At 40.7% G+C, this 18,743-nt stretch overlaps 1 protein-coding gene across 12 annotated transcripts in view; it reads left to right on the top strand.

The window, feature by feature from the left end:
* pdm3 (POU-domain protein pdm3) overlaps window positions 1-18,743 on the top strand; it is a 181,396-nt gene that overhangs the window by 15,220 nt on the left and 147,433 nt on the right. For all 12 annotated transcript variants that reach the window (XM_012285062.2, XM_012285063.2, XM_012285060.2 and 9 more), the window contains exon 2: window positions 387-682. In XM_012285062.2, coding sequence (XP_012140452.1) covers window positions 416-682 — 267 coding nt within the window. In that variant the 5' untranslated portion in view covers window positions 387-415. The remainder of the gene's footprint in view (window positions 1-386; window positions 683-18,743) is intronic.

Here is an 18,743-nt window from a genome sequence, read left to right as displayed (position 1 = left end):
GTTTAATTGGGATCAGGTAGAAAACTTGACAACTCTGTTCAAATTATCTGGTTGCCTCGAATACGATAATAGTTCTTGCAATTCTTATATTCTGAATTATGTTCTATATTGAGTATATATTTTTGTTATGATTATAATGCTTGATCAAATGAATCTTCTATTCGTTGTAATGATCATAGTAATGGAATTAAATCAGTAGAAAAGTAGAAAAAGAAGTAAAGCGATTAAATAAAATTTGAATGTGTCATTTGACACAGAACGTCATCGTTCAATCCACATACACAAATTGTATTCAAGCCATTATGGAATTGTGTCGTGCAGTAGGGTTGGCACGCGGCGATTTCAACTATTAGATCGGTCCTCAGAGAGTTTTGGTCGATTTGCAGATTACGAATCCCCTGGATGCAAGGTTGACATGGCGGAGGGTTCACCCGAAGAGGAACAGAGCAGTACCGCTGCATCCGCTTCCCCGCCAGCTGATCTTCGCACTCTGAACACCCAATTGTTACCGCCTTATCACCACCAGTCCCATCTCCAACCTCGTCTTCAGCATCTGCAGCATCCCAACACGTTGGCGACCGCCGTACCGCCCAGGCACAGCCACAGCATGCTGTCTCATCAGGTGAACATGGAAGCCGAGTTGGACGCGCCCTGCGACGTGCCATTGAATCTGAAGAGCGAGGTAAGTCAATGAATCTCTATGGACTAATGCACCGATCGATTAAGAATCGTTCTAATCGGCCGGATACAGCCGCTTCATCGTTCGACCCCGTGTTCGTTAATTAGACGATGAAACCGACAGATTCTTGGTGACCCTTCGGTCGTGGAAACTGATCGATCTTCTATTTTCTGCGAATTTTAATTACAAATCGAAATCTATCCATAGACTTCCATTCAATTTGTGTTAATTTGACGGATGTTCTTCATTATTTCTACGAGATCTTCAATTTTAGTAAAAACTCGATAGTTCGGTACAAAACTTCATTCATCTATATTTATGTTAACCAAGGACTTGATATTTCTTAGACAGTTCATAGTAAAATGTATGTTTAAAATAGACAGTTATTGAACATATCTGAACATAACATGTCTCTTTTACATATCCGAAATATTTTAAACAATTGCAATAGAACCCGAGTGGTTAATAAAGCTTAATATCAGGATTTACGAGTATCTGGTTAAATTTTCCACGATCAAGGGTATCCAATCGATGTTGGACCCTTCGATGCGCGTCGATCCAAACGATTAATAAGAAAGCCCCTCTGTCGAAACGATTGTCACACTCGTTAGCAACGGTTTTGTGTGTCAATGACAACCAATTGTCCGCTTAAGTAGCTGCTGCGTCGCGTCCAAGCCTAATTCGGCCAATGGTCTCTCTCTGACCTGTATATGATTAACGTAGAAAACAAAGCGTGTCGAATCACTTCCATATGGACGATGGGGTCAATGTACAGTTAATATTCTTTCTTCAAACGCGTTGCTCATATACCACTATAAAACACTATGCATAACACCATCTCAAGCTTTTTAGTAGGTCAACAAATTTCGTAATTATCCTATCTTATCGATAAGGGACTTGAAATTCACTTTTTAGCACAAAATTGCGGTTTGCAACCTCTCGTGGATATAATTATTTTTAATTAGAAATTAACTCGGTGACATGGTTAAATTTTTTACGAGCTTACAACGTTTTACGAGTAAGCCTGTAAAAATAAATATTTAGAAAAGTATCAAAGAACTCGATCTTTGAAATTTTCCAGCGAAATGAGAAAGTAAAGTAAACTTACAGGAAAATAAAATTTAGCGGAACTAACTGAAATCAATAATGCAAGTTTGCACACGCAAAGTGGTTAAAAGGCACGAAAGTAGCTATAAGTCGATTTTCGTAAGCTTTACGGAATCGTTTGCATAATAGCGAATCATAGATCAGACGTGATTTCATTAGACTCCAATCGACTTTCTACGTTCGATATCAGCGATTTGCTTGTGGAAAAAAAGGACAAAGCGGTGTTATCGGGAACACGTAAGTGGCCGTTGTGGCAATCTAATCTCCATACTTGGTGCATGGTCGTTGGAGCGTTTTAAGCGAGAGGCACTCGCGGCGCACGCCTTCTTACCAGAAACTGCCAGAAAAGGCTGCTCCCGTTAGCGGATCGGTAGTCGTGGGAAAATTCTACAGATAGAATGTCAAAGTTTCTAACGGGTTGCACGCTGGTATGCGACTTGTACGCGTACACACGACATTTGCCTAAGCGTTTGCACGGAACGCTTCCGCGTTCCAACTGTGGAGTAAACTCTAATCACGGTATACATGTGACCCCTACGTCGAGATGATTTGGAAGATTAGTTATCGGCACGTGATCTGTCTTAATGAACAGCATGAATTAGGAATCACTTTTCAGGAGCCATTCAATATTTACATTAGTGTCATAGCTGAACACTGACTAATAGTAACTTTTTCTAATTTATTCATATTTTGATGTTTAGGTTAATCAGGTTACTGTATGGTGAAGTCATTAGGTGCCATTTTGTATTTATACTAATATGATAGTTATGAAAGATCATTCAATACCAGTTCTTTGTATTGTACTAATTTTATGCACTATCAGACAGTATAGAAATAATAAAATTAAGTATAGTGAAGTCATTAGGTGCCATTTTGTATTTATACTAATTTCATACACTATCAGACAGTACAGAAATAATAAAATTTATTATAGTGAAGTCATTAGGTGCCATTTTGTATTTATACTAATTTCATACACTGTCAGACAGTATAGAAATAATAAAATTCAAAGGATTTTATCTAGTAATATTCAAAGTCAGTTTCAAAGAAAATATCTGAAAACAAAGCGAGCTATAAATAAAACATTACCAGCAATCAACGACTGAAAAAATACTTTTTAAATATGATAAACACGTCAGTCTGAAGTAACATGTTACTCTTATCATTACTAAAGGGTTAAGATAGAAGAAGGAGATTTAAGAAGGAAGTAAGTAGGTCCCTTATCTTTTTACTGCCGGTAAAGAAAATGTACTGGATTCATTTACAGATTTAATATTGTGATGATGATGATTGCTCATTGTAATCGTAAGGTGAGAAAGTAAAAGTACGGTTGCAACGACTATTGCATGGATCTAGATCAGTTAGATGTTCCGTATGTTGGAGCGAAGGAAGTAGCTCGCGTGTTAAGCGCGAAATTAGTATTTATGGGAGGTCTGTTAACGAGCTCTTTTGTTCGGACCGTAAACGAGGAATTATTTAGGCGTTGATTGTAATCGCTACGAATATAATTCCTATTGATAGGCAAATTCGAGGCGTTCCCTTTTCTTTAGTCGTGGAGTTTGAAACTTGGACGTTAGGGAATTTGGGGTTAGAGAAATTGGGGTTTGGAAAGTTGGAAGACGAGGATTTGGAGATTTGAGGATTTGGTGATTTGGGAAATTGGGGTTTGGAAATTTGGAAGACGAGAATTTGGAGATTTGAGGATTTGGTGATTTGGGAAATTGGGGTTTGGAAATTTGGAAGACGAAAATTTGGAGATTTGAGGATTTGGTGATTTGGGAAATTGGGGTTTGGAAATTTGGAAGACGAAAATTTGGAGATTTGAGGAGTCGGTGGTTTGGGAAATTGGGGTTTGGAAATTTGGAAGACGAGAATTTGGAGATTTAAGGATTTGGTGATTTGGGAAATTGGGGTTTGGAAATTTGGAAGACGAGAATTTGGAGATTTGAGGATTTGGTGATTTGGGAAATTGGGGTTTGGAAATTTGGAAGACGAGAATTTGGAGATTTGAGGATTTGGTGATTTTGGAAATTCAGGACTTGGAAATTTGAAGATTTGGTAATGTGACAATTTGGTACCTGAGTGATGGGGATTTGAGAGTTCGGTAATTTGAAAATTTGGTACCTGAGTGATGGGGATTAGAGAATTTGGAAATTTGAAAATTTGGTACCTGAGTGATGGGCCATTTGAGAATTTGGAAATTTGAAAATTTGGTACCTGAGTGATGGGGATTTGAGAATTTGGAAATTTGAAAATTTGGTACCTGAGTGATGGGCCATTTGAGAATTTGGAAATTTGAAAATTTGGTACCTGAGTGATGGGGATTTGAGAATTCGGAAATTTGAAAATTTGGTACCTGAGTGATGGGCCATTGGAGAATTTGGTAATTTGAAAATTTGAGAATACGAGAATTGGACGATTAGAGAATTTGGAACCTTGAAATTTAAAAATTTTCAGAACATAGAACCTTGAGATACAGATACCCGAGAGTTTAGAAATTTCCAAATTTCCATACGAAGCGTGTAGATTCCGCAACATCCCTCGTTGAGTGCCTAACGATCCTCGAAAATCCGAAAAGTCCAGTTCCGCAGCGAATTTGAAAAGAACGAAATAACCGAGCGCCGGTCAGCAGAAGAGCGTTAATGTCGCCAGTAATCTTAATCGTTCGAGCATTCACGCGGCTGTATTATTAAAGTTCGACAAAAGGCAGTCATTTTTTTGTTTCTCATCCTCTCCGTGTTCCGCGTGGCGCGGTTGATTCGCGCATCAGGAACGAACAATTCGACCGTCCGACAATGCACAACAATGATGCCAATTACCCGACAAAAGAGAATAATAGTGTACTAGAAGAGAGGCGAGGCGGCAGCCTGGAGACTAGAGTCTCGAAAACAGCAGTCTCATCCGTTGGTACGCTGTTCCTGTCCATCCATTACACTATTATCCCCTCAGCAAACACAGGATCCATCCTGGACCGGACTCCACGCATGGACTTAATGCCTGGGCTAGCCCTGTCTGAGGAGGGAGCATGCAATTTACGCGCAAAAGAACTCTACGATGTTTCATAGCGGAGGCTACAAAAAGAAATGCCTCTGCTTAACAGGGCTACAGCATACATAATAATGTCGTCGGTGTTTCCTCGTGGCGGGTGGGTGGGCTAGGTAGGTGAAATATGAAAAGCTGAGGGAAAAATTGTGATCGTCCTACGCTGACCTGCGATCTTTCTTATTTATCGGTATTAGCATGTCAAAGATGCTTGTAACTGGCCTCTCCTCTTCCTTTTAGTAACTTTGATGCCTGGAAATACTCGCTCTTTGACAATTTTACGTTTTATTTCGGCGTTTAGAATTTTTAATGCTGCAGCTTTTTGGTGCCAGGATTTATTGCTATCGAGTATAAAGCGTTTCTATTTTGTAACGTTGGAAGAGTACTATGGATCGGTCGATCGGTCCAATGATCATAAATTATTTGAACAGCGCATTCTTAACGATCTCCGTGCCATTAGCCGTTCCTCTTAATTGCGGAATATCTTCTTCTGGCGAGAATAATGGACGTCCAACGGTAATAAGTACGCGAACAAAAGCATGACAGGATTCAAGGATTTCGTTGGGCACACGAGGCCATTCTAAACGTGTCTCTCGATTGAAAAGACTCCACACACCATGATCCACAATTAGAAACCATAAAAACCCGGCGAGAACGAGCAATCGCTACGACTGATAGATTGTATTCATCGCTATCGGTCATGGTTTTCTCATGGTCATCGTCTTAATATTCCTCATTGTTTCGCTGAAACATTGTTCCTCGATTAGCATTCTAAAATTATTCACAGGTTCGACCCGTGTCATACTGTGACTTTTGGAATTTTTGGGATGTCATAACTCTAAAACTATTCGTTCCGAAGTTTCAGCACTTCGACAGTTGAAGATTTACGCAAGGTATCATTTTCAACAGTGCTACAGAAAAGTTTTGTACCAAACTAAAAGTTGGTAGGAAAATATTCTGATGTTTCAGAATTTCAACTAATTTTCTTGTCTGGCATAACCACCTTTCCGTCGGTGAAGCATCGAAATCACCCGCGACCGAGTATTCCCATCAAGCCGAACCGAAGAAAAAACGGGAGGAAGAACAATAGATATCTATAAAAATTCATCTAAACCGATTAGTATCGTAGAAATTGGATTTCTATCCACTCGTGAAGCCCCACGAGCGCCTCGAACGAGTTAAAATAAATAGAGACGGGAGATGCATGGAGTACTTTCGAGTCTCGAAAGAACTGCAACGATCGGCTCGTCGCTTCGATACCAATCTACGGATCAGAGTCGCTCAAACAGTGGATAGATGCATCGTCACGAATGCCGTTGCCCCGATCCTTCAACAATCTCGACGAGAATACACGAGGAGAAGAGGTTTTCAGAAGTCGATTCCTCCTGACTTTTGCCAGAAAAGCGTCAGCCTAGGCGCACCACTCGACAAGGTTTCGCGTTAGAATCGTGGATTCACGAGGCACTCGATGGATCGATAGGCTAACACAGAGGAGGGCCTTAAGGCGCATTCCACCTTGATGGCCAGCAGACCTGGACCGTAAATGCATCTGTCAAGAAAGTGATTGAAGGTAAACGAGGGATGCTGGCGCAGCAAACCGGCCCGGGTTCGCACTCGGATCTCATTACCTAGCCTGCTTCATTTTACCCAGTCAATCGGGTTTCGATCGAATTTCACAATTATTGCGACAGGCGATTAGGTATGTCTACCTTGGTCAAGGTTACATATTTTTTCATCTCAGTTTGTTAATTTAGTTTGTTTCCATAATTGGTTTTGGAGAACTGGGTGAGAAGGAATTTAGGAAAGTAGGAAATCTCTCATTTTTAGGTATTTTCGAGACTCTGGAAGAAGTTTATCTAAATATGTTCGTCTGAAAGTTAGAGCTTTCAGAATTTTAGGAGAGAAGTTGAGAATTTCGGAATTTTAGGATCTTGGATTTCTTTTTGGGTTTTTGAAATTTGCGAATTAGCAACTTTCAATAACTTTCAAATTCTGGGACTTTAAGGAATTTCAGAAACTTTGAGTCCTTAGTAATTCTAGATATTTGGGAGATTCTCGAAATTTTGTGACTTGAAATCTTCGGTAAAATTGGAGATTTAGAAACTTTGAGAACTTCAAATTCAAGTATGTTGAAAAACTTCAAAGTTTTTTTGGAATTTCAAGAAGTTTAGAAATTTTGATACATTGTGAAATTTTGAGTATTTTAAAATTTTAGGGTTCATAAAATTTCTCCGGAGGAATTTTAAAAATATCGGATATCTTTGACTAGTGTTAAAGAAAGGAGAATTTGAAAATCGTCATAAAAGCCTACGACTGAGGATCCCTGCCTCAGGCACGCTCGGTTTATTGTGCTTCGGAGGTTCTATATATTCCAACTAGCTCTCGATGCTGTACTAGCGAGAAAGCCATCTCGCGAGCCATCTAGTAGCCCCAATCTTGAACCTAAAATTCCCTGGCACATCTTCTCTTTCAAGTTCCACTATTTCAGAACTCGCAGACTTTGAACCGATACCAATAACATAAATAATATCCCAGCACATTCCAAAGAGTACGTGAACCTACAAAAGAAGTAATATCCCAAAAGCCAAAACGATACCATCCAAAAACGAATGACCGATAATTAAAAAGGTTAAAGCGATGAAAAAGATGAGAGGAAGAAAAGGTAAGCGTTCGACGATTGTCGCCGAGAACGACGCGGACGAGAATCCGCAAAAAAGAAAAAAGTATGGATTCGTATAGGAGGAGTGGGACAGATAAAAAGGGTGATTGCGTGAAGGGGTTGCAGGGGGAATGGTAAAAGGGATGAGGTAGTGGGCGAGAAGGGTGATATCCCGTCGGTCGACGGCTCGTCTATTTCTCTCGCTTGCTATTCGCGGAGTGATGGAATGTTTATCAATAGATTAATCTCGGAGATCGGCGTGCGGCTCCGCACAATCGTTGGATCGTACTCCTCGATTGTGATTAAACATAAAAGTATTATTTCAATCTGGCCCCTCCGTCGTTTGCCGTACATCCAGAACGGCGGCCATCGGTACGATCGTATATAGCGCGGCGTACATACACCGAGCCGGCCGATAGATCGGGCATTTTTCCATTAGATTGGAACTTGATTAAATTGAAAATCTGTCAATTTAGGAAAAAGCATCCGACAGCTTATATTGACGGTGGACATTATACGCCAGTGGTCAGGCAACGAGGCGGAGAACTCGTTGGCCTGACAACTCGCGCAGATAAAAACCCATCGTCGCGAGGACCGGAGTCTACTCGGCCACGGGCCGCTTCCTCTCGCTTTTTGCTTCCTTTTTGCGCCCTTGTAAAATTAATTGCCGACGCTCTTTGAGGGCGACGCTCCCGTCGCGTCGTGTCGCGTCGCCATCGCGGAGAGGCGCGATAGCCCGATCACGGAAATTCGCTAACGTTTCCTGTCATTCGGCTCGATCCAACCGCTGATGCGATTCCGCTCGATGCTCGCTGATTCCAACACTCTACTCTCTGGTTGTCGATGATTTTCGTGTTTTAATTCATCTCGTGTCATTTCGCCTCGACGAGATTTCATTTCTTGCTGTTATCGTTTGGCTACTTTTGTTACCCGGCTTGATGAACATGAATTTGGCGCTCGTAGACAGTTTTTGATCAGTCATCACATTTTGATGTACTATCGAATCATTTTATCAGTTATCGAACTTCTTATATTTTATCGGCAATTTCTTTTATCGATTTTGTGTTTATTCATGTGTTTATTCATGTGTTTATTCGTGTGTTTATTCATGTATTGTGCAGTCTCTTTATTATTTGCTTGCATTAAGCTTTGTAACATGTGTTATACATATAGTGTGTATTATTACTTCTACCATACATTAGAACGGAATTTTGTTTTGTTTCAATACTTCCTTAATTTGGTATTTGTTAATTCGATATCTTTAGACAGTCCCTGATTTTTTATTTTGCCATTTTATCTTGCAATTCTATGATTTCGCTACACAGTCACTTTTGTTAATAAAACGAAATTTTACGTTCTATCTAGTGAACTTTATGCTGTAACTTCATGAATTTCATTACTTCTTAACGAATAAGAAACTGCAATTTTAGAATCATAAAACAGACTTTAAGCAAATTTGAAAGCGCCAAGTACTAAACAAACGTCAATCAAGAAATTTAAATGTGTGAGGTAATTTAGCTATCTGTGTTTGATAATTAGTCATGTTTGATAATGTTTGGATTTACATCGCAAACACGAATGATCATTCAGTAAATTACTTAGCAACATCGTACTAAGTTCTTCCCATGTCCGGCACAATTTCATGTAGATTTTAAAAGTCTTCCAATCACGCTACATAATTCATCATAAATTTACAACAATTTGCCACAATCAGTCAAGTAGATGCGCGTGTACGAACCAGTACTTATTTAATCTTCAACAGATCGTTTCTTAACGAGATTCCAGGAATCCATTTGGAAAATGTTTATTAAAAAGCCGATCCCCTCGAACGTGTCAGACGATTAGCGAGACTCCAATCAATTATGTACTCGCATAAATATATTTCAAGATTCTCGTGAGAATTTTTTTCCATTTTTTGATATCGAAGCTTTCCGGACAGTCGATATTTATACTCTATCTTGACGATATTCATTTTCAAAGTACATCTAATTCTACATCGTTTAGAGTACTCGATATGTGATTTTAGTTGAGTATGTGACATCCACACATATATGCGCACATTTATAATAAACACAAAGAAAATGATTTGTCTATAAATAAAATTTAGTGACTTCAAATCCACATTTCCAACCAAGTAATTTTTGTCCAAGCTTTTTCCATTTTCCCATATCGGGTCTCTTTATCTACTCCCTTTGTTTATTCTAATTCCGCGCGAATATCTGCGCAGAAAAAGAAGCTCGTTCCAGGCAAGCTTAGCCGAGAGCCAGTCGGGAGATAATGCGACGATTAGGCGGAACATAAGCCGGATAACATTATCTCGACTGATTTAAAACGGTATCTTGCGAGGAGTAACGCTAAGCACCGCGGGAAACGTGATTGCAATTCGCCCGGCCGTATATGGAACCATTGTCCGAACCAGTTCGATGTTCGCTGTGCAATCGAGAACGTATTACGCTCACGATAAGGCGTCGCGATTGCGGCAGATATATTTAATTGAAAACGCTGGACCGCCTTAATGATAATGCTGGCCAACAGAAGTTTCACGGTAACGCGGTTATTATTAAGTAATTTACAGGTACAAAGATTACACGGACTTCTGTAACGAATTGTAAATGCTCCCGTCAAGGAATCGACGTAATTATTTTTAACTTCGCTTGTTAATTACAATATTATTGGTATACTTCTGGTATCTTAGAATTTAGAGACGTAAGAGTCTAAAGATATGGGGTGATATGGGTATCTGAAGATTAGGAAATGTATTAGAGGGGAAAGATATAGGCATATTGAGGGTTGGAGAGATTGAAGAATATGGAGGTCTGGGAGAATAACAATTTAGAACTGTTCGAATATGAGATGTGGATCTGGGACTTTAGGAAATATGTATGTGGGGATAGATCTGGTAGTGGGATGCGAGAATGTGGATATGTAGGACTATAGGAATGTGGGATATAGGGATCTAGGTGTGTAGGGTGCTAAAAATTCAAGTATCTCGCCTTGCAGAGTTTCAAAAATACAGAGACCTAGATGAGGTTTTTTAGGTCCATAGGACTTTGCAATCATGAGGTGTCTTTGTGCCCATAAGGATCCCTAGCTCCACCTATTTAAATCTGCGTGTATAGGAGTCTAAGTATATAGATCTCTAGGTGTATAGGATCTAGATACACAAGAAATCCATAGGTGTAAAGATATGGAGATAGATATTTAAGAATATAGGAACCACATACAAGAAACTAGTTCTGCACGAATCTAATAATCTCCAAATATAAACTTCCAATTTCCACTCCACCTTTTCCCAGTTCACGTTTCCGAATTCAAAGCGCTCCACCCAATTCCCATTCTACTCCAACTACTCAAAACACCCAGAAGACGTCATCGCTTAAACTCATGAAACAGCACAAAGTGGTCCGAAAACCTCGTTTACCCCCATTCTGTTTCCACCCGATATCTAACCTCCTAAGATATTCGCGTCGCTGTTGGACGTTTAGTCCACGTCTAAATTTTAGTGTCCTTCCGTGTGCCGTTCTTCCAGGTTGATTAAGGACAATCGTGGCGCAGGACGAACCGCGGATAAGTCACCAGCGCAATCGCGCACCAGGACACAGCCTTTTAAAGTAGGAAACTCGCCGGAAACTAGCGGCCGCACGGTACCTAGAAACTCTCCGGTGCGGTGCCAAATAACAATGTTGAATCTCATAAACAAGGAGACAAGACAAATACCCGGGTGGACGGTGGTCCAAGGGCGCGGAGTGGACAAAGTCCGTTCCACCCAGCCACCCCCGTTGGGATGGGAGACTCTGCTGGTAATTTCACGGTGTCTTGCATCCCTGAGCCACCCCCTCTGGCACTCCCTATTGCAACCCTCTCCCTGCTTCTCTCCGTCCCTCTCTCTTTCGTTGTCTCTGTCTCTCTTCGGATGTGATATGTTCGCCAATATTCGTACGCCAGTCTCGCATTATGATCGGCATTCGATGCATTAATCGAATGCCGCTCTTTACCTTTCCGGTAAGACATCTTCATTTTCTCGTTTGATATATGCGTCTGGGAACATTGTCTGGCTCTAGCCTTAACGGGAAGGTCATATTGTTACTCGGTGCATTCTTGTTTCGCGTGTATGGTCGAGGGGAGATAAGGTGATTAGAGTACTTCATTGTGATTTTGAGAGGTGGTCTAATTTATGAAGCTGAAAGCTATTTTTCATGGCGTAAGGTATCGAGCTATTATTGCAAGGCGTAACAGGAATTTTTATATTCTACGAAATTAGTATTGTATCAGTTTATTGAAGTTTCATTAAGTAATCTTACTTCTATTTTTATACCGTTTTCATCCTTCGTTTACTTGAATTTTTCTGTAGAACGTCCATTCAAAGGACATATATGGATTTGCAATAAAACGAATATGGAATGTGGAGTATCAGAATGTTATAATAGTAGACTGAAGAATGTGGGTGTTTTCTAATGTGTTAGTGTAGAATGGGAATCATTCGCATATTAACTCAAGGATACTCCATCGTTGATGTAAGATCCATTAGCACAGAAAACAATCAGTTTCAAGTCTAATGTATGACACAATGCTTCTCCTAATAACAGACATTACCTGTAAATTACATTTCTTGCCGTTATTAACAGAAAATTGTTCGGTTTCTTGGAAAAATATCAGTCGAATCTTAACAACAAAGTTAATGATTAAATCAGGAAACAGGAACATTAAATTAACACGATTTCAATGCTGTAGGCAACATTGTATAATTGTATCATGGACGTTAATTAAATTTGTATACAAGTTTTATCCTTGCAATAAGAGAATCGTAACTTAGCATAAAATTTTCATCTCCGAATTGCAAGAGTCACGAAAAGATATTTCTCAAGGGTGCGAATGTCTCTGTCGAAAATGGTTTGTATATCAGAAAATTTCCGCGTTTCGCAGAGGGTTGGTTAGGGGAAGCAACATTAAAGCAACACGGTGTCTTCGTCCACGAGTGGGCGACGTCTGGAAGGGTCACCGGGATTTGCGCGAATGGCCGACGACTTAATTGATCGAGGGCCATAAGCGAATTAGGGATGACCAATGTTCCACGTGCGGAGCTCAGGAATAGAGCCGGGGGAAGACGCCGAGTTAATTCAATTCGAGGAAGGCTGAAGGGGTTTTGGGATGTCTCTCGCGAGACGTAAATTTGCGTACGACTGTGCCTCCTGTGCCCCCTCTGCCTTGTCCGTTATTCCCCACGGACGATGGACACTCTGGCAAATTGCATCGATGACTCTAGCCCGTGGTAGTTCTTTCCTTGGGTCCTTCCTTCCGCCGATCCTCCGGCGTCTTTTTTCAACCGGTTTCCGGTCGAACGGCCGCGAGTCATAAATCAAATTACACGCTGAGTGAGATTAGATTTCTGTTTGGCCACGTTCGAGTTTGGGTCCCGTGGATTCGACGAGGGTAAGGACTGCTGTGGTAGCGTGGACCTTCCTCCGTTCTCTCTTTCTCGTGGTAGCTACCAACCCGTCTCTCTCGCCGTGGCACGGTGTTGCTCTGCTTGGTGATAGTGGCGGGTTAGGGTGATGGTGGTGGTAGTGGTGGTGGTGCACTACGAGGTCCAACATTAGTTAACGATTAATCAAGGCGCTTGTAGCTCAACATATATCATTAAACTAGTTAGCGAAGTAGGGTCGGCCAAGTGTGCTGACCACTGGCTACCACCACCCACCACCCTTCAACCTGACCAACCCCCTTGACCGAGCCCCCATCTTGTTTCCGCGGCCGATCCAACCCTCTGGCGACGTGCTCACGTACCGAACTGAACTCTTAGAGACTCCGAGTTGAACCTCGTCCCTGATGTTTAGCCCGTTTCTACTCGCTGCCAATTGCTCGTTAAAGCCCGGCAACGAGCTGCAGTTTCGAACCGAGTTCGAAACGAATTCGAGGATCGGCCATGATGCTCCATGGGATGCATTATCCTTCCTCATAATGAACGGTGAAAGCGTTTTCTTGTTTCATAACGGGACACGATTACACGCGGCGACGTTCAGTCTCCACCAATGCAACCCTTGGCTTGTAACGCGTCTGATGTTTGCGCTAACCCTTCGAGATTGCGGAGAAATTCGGTTTGGTACCGGAGCTCCAAAGGAAAATTCAACGTAGCATAAACTGACCAGTCGGACACGCGCGTAAATAGTCTCGCGTTCCAAGAATCTGGAAACTGAAGATCATCCTTTCATACGGAGTTTATTGACCTAACCTGGGATATATATACATTTTCATTTGCCTCAAACTTCTCTTAACCTTTATATCTTTCTCTCCAAAAATAATATTACCCCACGTCATCTAACCTTCACCATAATTTAAAAAAGCAAGTATAAGAATCATTATTAGATCATTCATCTGTGAAAGTCCGCAAAGTATACGTAAATAGTACTGGATATATTTAACGGTCTTTAGAGATTATTAATAGGTTATAAGTATCTGGGTCAGAATTAGAATTAGATAATTTCTATCAAAAATGGATTTCTGGTTTGGACCTCAATTTATGTAGACCAAACATAACACTATCGTAGTCACAGATACTTCAATATCTCGACAGGTCTCCCTTCTAAAATTTCACCTTTGACGTCCTATATCTCATTCACAATTCATGGTTCAATACTAGTAATAGAAATTAAATTTCGACCCCAAGAGAGTTCTCGAATTATCTGCCAAAGACTGACACAGTTTTATGCGAAACCTATGACCTTATTACGTGATGGAAGAAGATCGTCGTATAATGGAGTCTATTTCGACCAGCAAACCTTGCAATTAAATTCTTATTTACAATCAACTGTTAAAACTTCCTGTACATCGTAATTAAATAAACAATATCGAAATAACAGTGCGCATATTTATTTTAAACGAATTGTAGAATTCTATTTTTATTTGGAATCGATTGATCTCGCTTAAACACATACACGTTGGCCACGTCGCAACACTTGCGCACACAAACGATCTCTCGCCCTATCCCTTGGTCTCTTCTAGTTTTAACCATCGAGAGACGGCCGCATAGCCTCTTGTGCGCCCGCGGGCGCCCCTTATAAATCCTGCAGGACTCCTGCAGGCACTAATGTACGACTGTTTGCGGGTATAACTTGGCCCCGACACGAAGGATAGGGGATGGTGTTTCCAGTACATGCTAAGCCGGGGCTAAAGGCTCGCTAGACCGAGCCATTCCTCACTGCCCTACAGACTTACACCTCCGCCCTGCCACCCCCCTGTGCTTGCTTGTCTTTGCTTCTTATCCCTAAGCAAATGTGGTCACCGCGAGGAGGGCGCCGGGATTTATTGATGGATTTACGACCTTGATGTTTAGATCTTGGAGTAAGACGAATGGAATCTTGAAATCGCGAGCGTCACTCGTGTTTAATCTTCGTTTACGTTGTCCTTCGCCGCCGGGATGAGCTGTTTGTTTCTACGAATTGACGTCAGACCTCGTCGCCTTCCATTCTGTCCGAGCATCCACCTCCGTGCTCGATGGGAATTTTCAATTAATACTGATTGCGACCGGTGACTGTGGACTTTTTGCACGGTGAATTTAATCCCCGTTGCTCGTTCCTTTATTGAACCGTGTAAACGAAGTTGCCTAATTAAACCTAACCGAATCGCTTAAAGTATCGGTTGCCCTGGAATTTTTCAAGAGCATAGCACGAAGACGAAATAATTTGCCCGGACGAACGCGAACGACGTTGCACGAACACCGCCTTCGGATTATCGACATTCCGAGATGAAGCAGAAGCCCGAAGGGACTGGACACATTAATACCGTCGCAGGGAATCACTTGGCGAAGTTATTTGACCACCACTGTTCATCCTGGGAGATGGTATTAAATCCCTCCCCTCCCTCTTTGCCACCGCCACCCTTGCCGGACCAACCTTCAGTGGTTCGGACAGACTTGTACCAAGGACCAGAGCTAGCTAGGCACCAGTGTCCAGCGGTGTCGTCGGCAAACGTTTGCTCGACAAACAAACTCAACTCCCGTCCCTGCTTCGCCATTGCGCGACTCTGTTTTACTATATAAATGAGATGGTCACCCTAAGTACGGGGTTGAAAGGGATGATACTGTACGTGTGTGCCGGCACCACCCACCCGTTTTCCACCTTGATGACCGCAAGCACCGATCCTTCATCCCTGATCCTCAACCTCGCTTCGGGGGTTCAAATTCACTGCTAAGAAATTGCTTTCTCCATTACAATTTCTACATTTTTATTCTTATATTTCTACATTAACTATAACTTCACATTTTACAAATATTTATTTCATATTAAATATTATGTCATATTATAACATATTATAAAACATGCCCCATCTATTGCCATACAATGTACAGCAACATAAAGTTGGTTGTACCACGCAAGATTTTGTAATATGCAATTATTCAAAATGTTGCTAAATAATGTATATAGCATTGTACATAATTTACTGTTATGTAATGTATGTACAACGTATTGTTATATAATGTGAAATGTTATGTCGTGTCTTATTATGTCGTGTATTATTGAACATCTAACTAGCTAACGGGGTCATTATACAACAACGTTGCGATGACATGTAACATTGGTACTAAACGCATTTTCATCGCGCTGCTATGCAACGTGTCCTTATCTAACGTGATTGTTTTCTAACCATTATTGTACATAGATATGCAACGCGCCAATATTAAACGCACTATTCAACGCGCTGCTATCTAACGCGCATATATCTAACGCTCCACTATCTGACGCGCGTGTATCTAGCGTCCCACTATCTAACAGCCCGCTATCGAACGTGCCAGTAGTAAGCGTGTAGCTGTCCAACGTAGATATCTAACACGGTCACTATCAAGCGCACCATTTAAATCATTTTTAGACCTAAGAATAACGTAATCCTCTAAGGTGCACGATATCTACTTTGTATTAATGTTTGCCCCGATATCTGTAAACTGGTATTACCTGTATCTCTGCGCGACGGTGTAACTATCTGCTCGGCGGGCTCACGGATTTGAACGTTAGCCGGCCACAGGGATTAGAAACTTCCTTCGGTTGGGTCACTGTGCACACTGTTTGCGCTTTCCTATCGGTATATATGGTAGAAGGAAAAGAGAAATTCGTAGTTCGCTGCTTCCAAATCCGTGTTGGCTCGAAGATCTCCAGGTGAAACAACACGTTCTAACCAATCAAACCTTCACCTTTGCTTGATTTACTAAATTCTTTAGTTATGAAAGGTAGCCGATCTGACACAATTTTCAAAAGTAGTATACAATTTTATTTTTGATGGAAATAACTGCGTGTTCTGTTGGATTCAACTTTATTTTTGATATCATGCCATGGGAAAAGTGGTTAAGCTTGCAATTTATAATTTAGGATAGAGACCTCTCTCGATTTCTATCTTTGTATATAAGAATTATATAGACAAATATTAAAATAGCCCAGCGTATAAATCCAGCAGTACAGTTAATATAGTAAAAATAATTTCAAGTTCTATCTTTCAAAATTCCTTTGCCGATAGATGAATGTTTCATGACCATGCCAGTTCCAAAGCAATCTGGCCGATCTATAATCACGAAACGAAGGGCAATTTATTAGAGAATCCCGATTCGAAGCGGTAGCTAACGCATGGCGTTCAACGCCACGTGAAATATGCAATACTCCGATCTTGCCCGTCCCCCTGGCTAGCTTATCAGCTCGCACTGGCCCTAAATCATGGTATTTTTAACGTTTGTCATCGGCGGCCGTGCAATCATCTATATTACGCTGTTTGCTCAGATACGTTCCGAGGGTGGGAATAAAAAGGCCGGTTTGCAAGGATTCATTGTGGACGATAACGCGGTAGCGTGCGATGACACACTGGCGTTACCGTAGATGACAGAGTGGGCCGGTTTCATTCGCACGCGTGCGTGTACGTGGACAGTGGTTAACTGACGCGGAATATTTACATTGTGTGGCGGTGCAATTAAGCCTCGTATCCGGCATCAAGCGTAGGAAATTCCGTGCGGACTAACACCTTGCTCCCCGCTTTCATGCCGCCTGCTTTCTGTCCTTGTGACAAGCCGACTGTTCCGTGCGAAACAGGAACTTCCAACCTACCATTTTTTTTCCTCTCCCTTTTGTTTCTACGCGATGAATTTTTTATTAATATTTCGTCACCGTATCCTGCATTAATTATACCCGTAATTCCCCACCGTAAAGCTTTTCGACTTTGAAATTTTATCGAACATTTTTAACTCGGACTGAGAATATTAAATACAAAGAAACTGTTACCTACAACTGAGTGCGTATTAAAAACATATGTCATATATACTAACATATGTGATCATATACTAGTATTATTATATGTATTTGAGATATGAGACTCCATGGTTGTACCGATAAGTATTAACCTTTTGTACTCGAAGGTAATTTGACTGTTTACAAACAGCAACTTTAAAACTTAGTTAAAAAGTTAAATGAATTTTCTTGAGGTTATTATGTTTTTACTATTGTTTGTTTCACTATGTTTATACATCACACTTGTCATGTTATAGAATCAGTTAAAAAATGCTTATTTGAAATTATTATATTAAATATAATGGTAACTGTGAGACACCCCTCGAGCACAAAGGGTTGAAAGTTGAAAAGTATCTTAAAAATAGAATCGATTCTCTGGAGTGCTTGTTTGAATTTTATGCGAAAGCTAATTTGTTGTATATGCAAATATGTTCGTAGTCGGTATTTGTCGTTAATAATTCTGGTCTTGATAATGATATTCTGTTCAGAACGACATATTTGGCTCTTGTGGAAACTTTACAATTCGTAGCTTCGTAACTAGTTAATCTGGCATTAACCCGGGTGCAGTCGCATAATTAGATTTGCTACTTGGTTGGGATTAAGTTGACCCAAGTTTACCTTATACGCCGCGTAATATAATACATATACAAAATCAGCTTAGAAAATGTTATGTAAGAACATGTTTAATTCCTTGTTGTTAAAGTTACGTAACTATTTGTACTTTCCAATAATGCAAAATTAAAGTCCGTGATAATTTAGAATCGTGACTGGAAATGCGAGCAAAACAGGAAACTTTTAATTACGAATTAAGTCAGAACTAGAAATTAATAATGAATGAAAGAATTCCAATTAAAAATCCTGAATCGGTGAAATGTTATTGATGATATAACAAAAATAATTGCGATAAATAAATCGTATTTCATGATTTCACCCTTGGAACACCCTCCGGAAGTGTTTGTACACCTTCAGTTAGAAACTATTCATTTTGACCCAATTA

The sequence above is a fragment of the Megachile rotundata genome, chromosome 6, assembly GCF_050947335.1.
Source record: "Megachile rotundata isolate GNS110a chromosome 6, iyMegRotu1, whole genome shotgun sequence".
Classification (NCBI taxonomy): domain Eukaryota; kingdom Metazoa; phylum Arthropoda; class Insecta; order Hymenoptera; family Megachilidae; genus Megachile; species Megachile rotundata.
The sequence above is the reverse complement of the archived record's forward strand: the minus strand, read 5'-3'. Positions and strand labels throughout refer to the sequence as shown.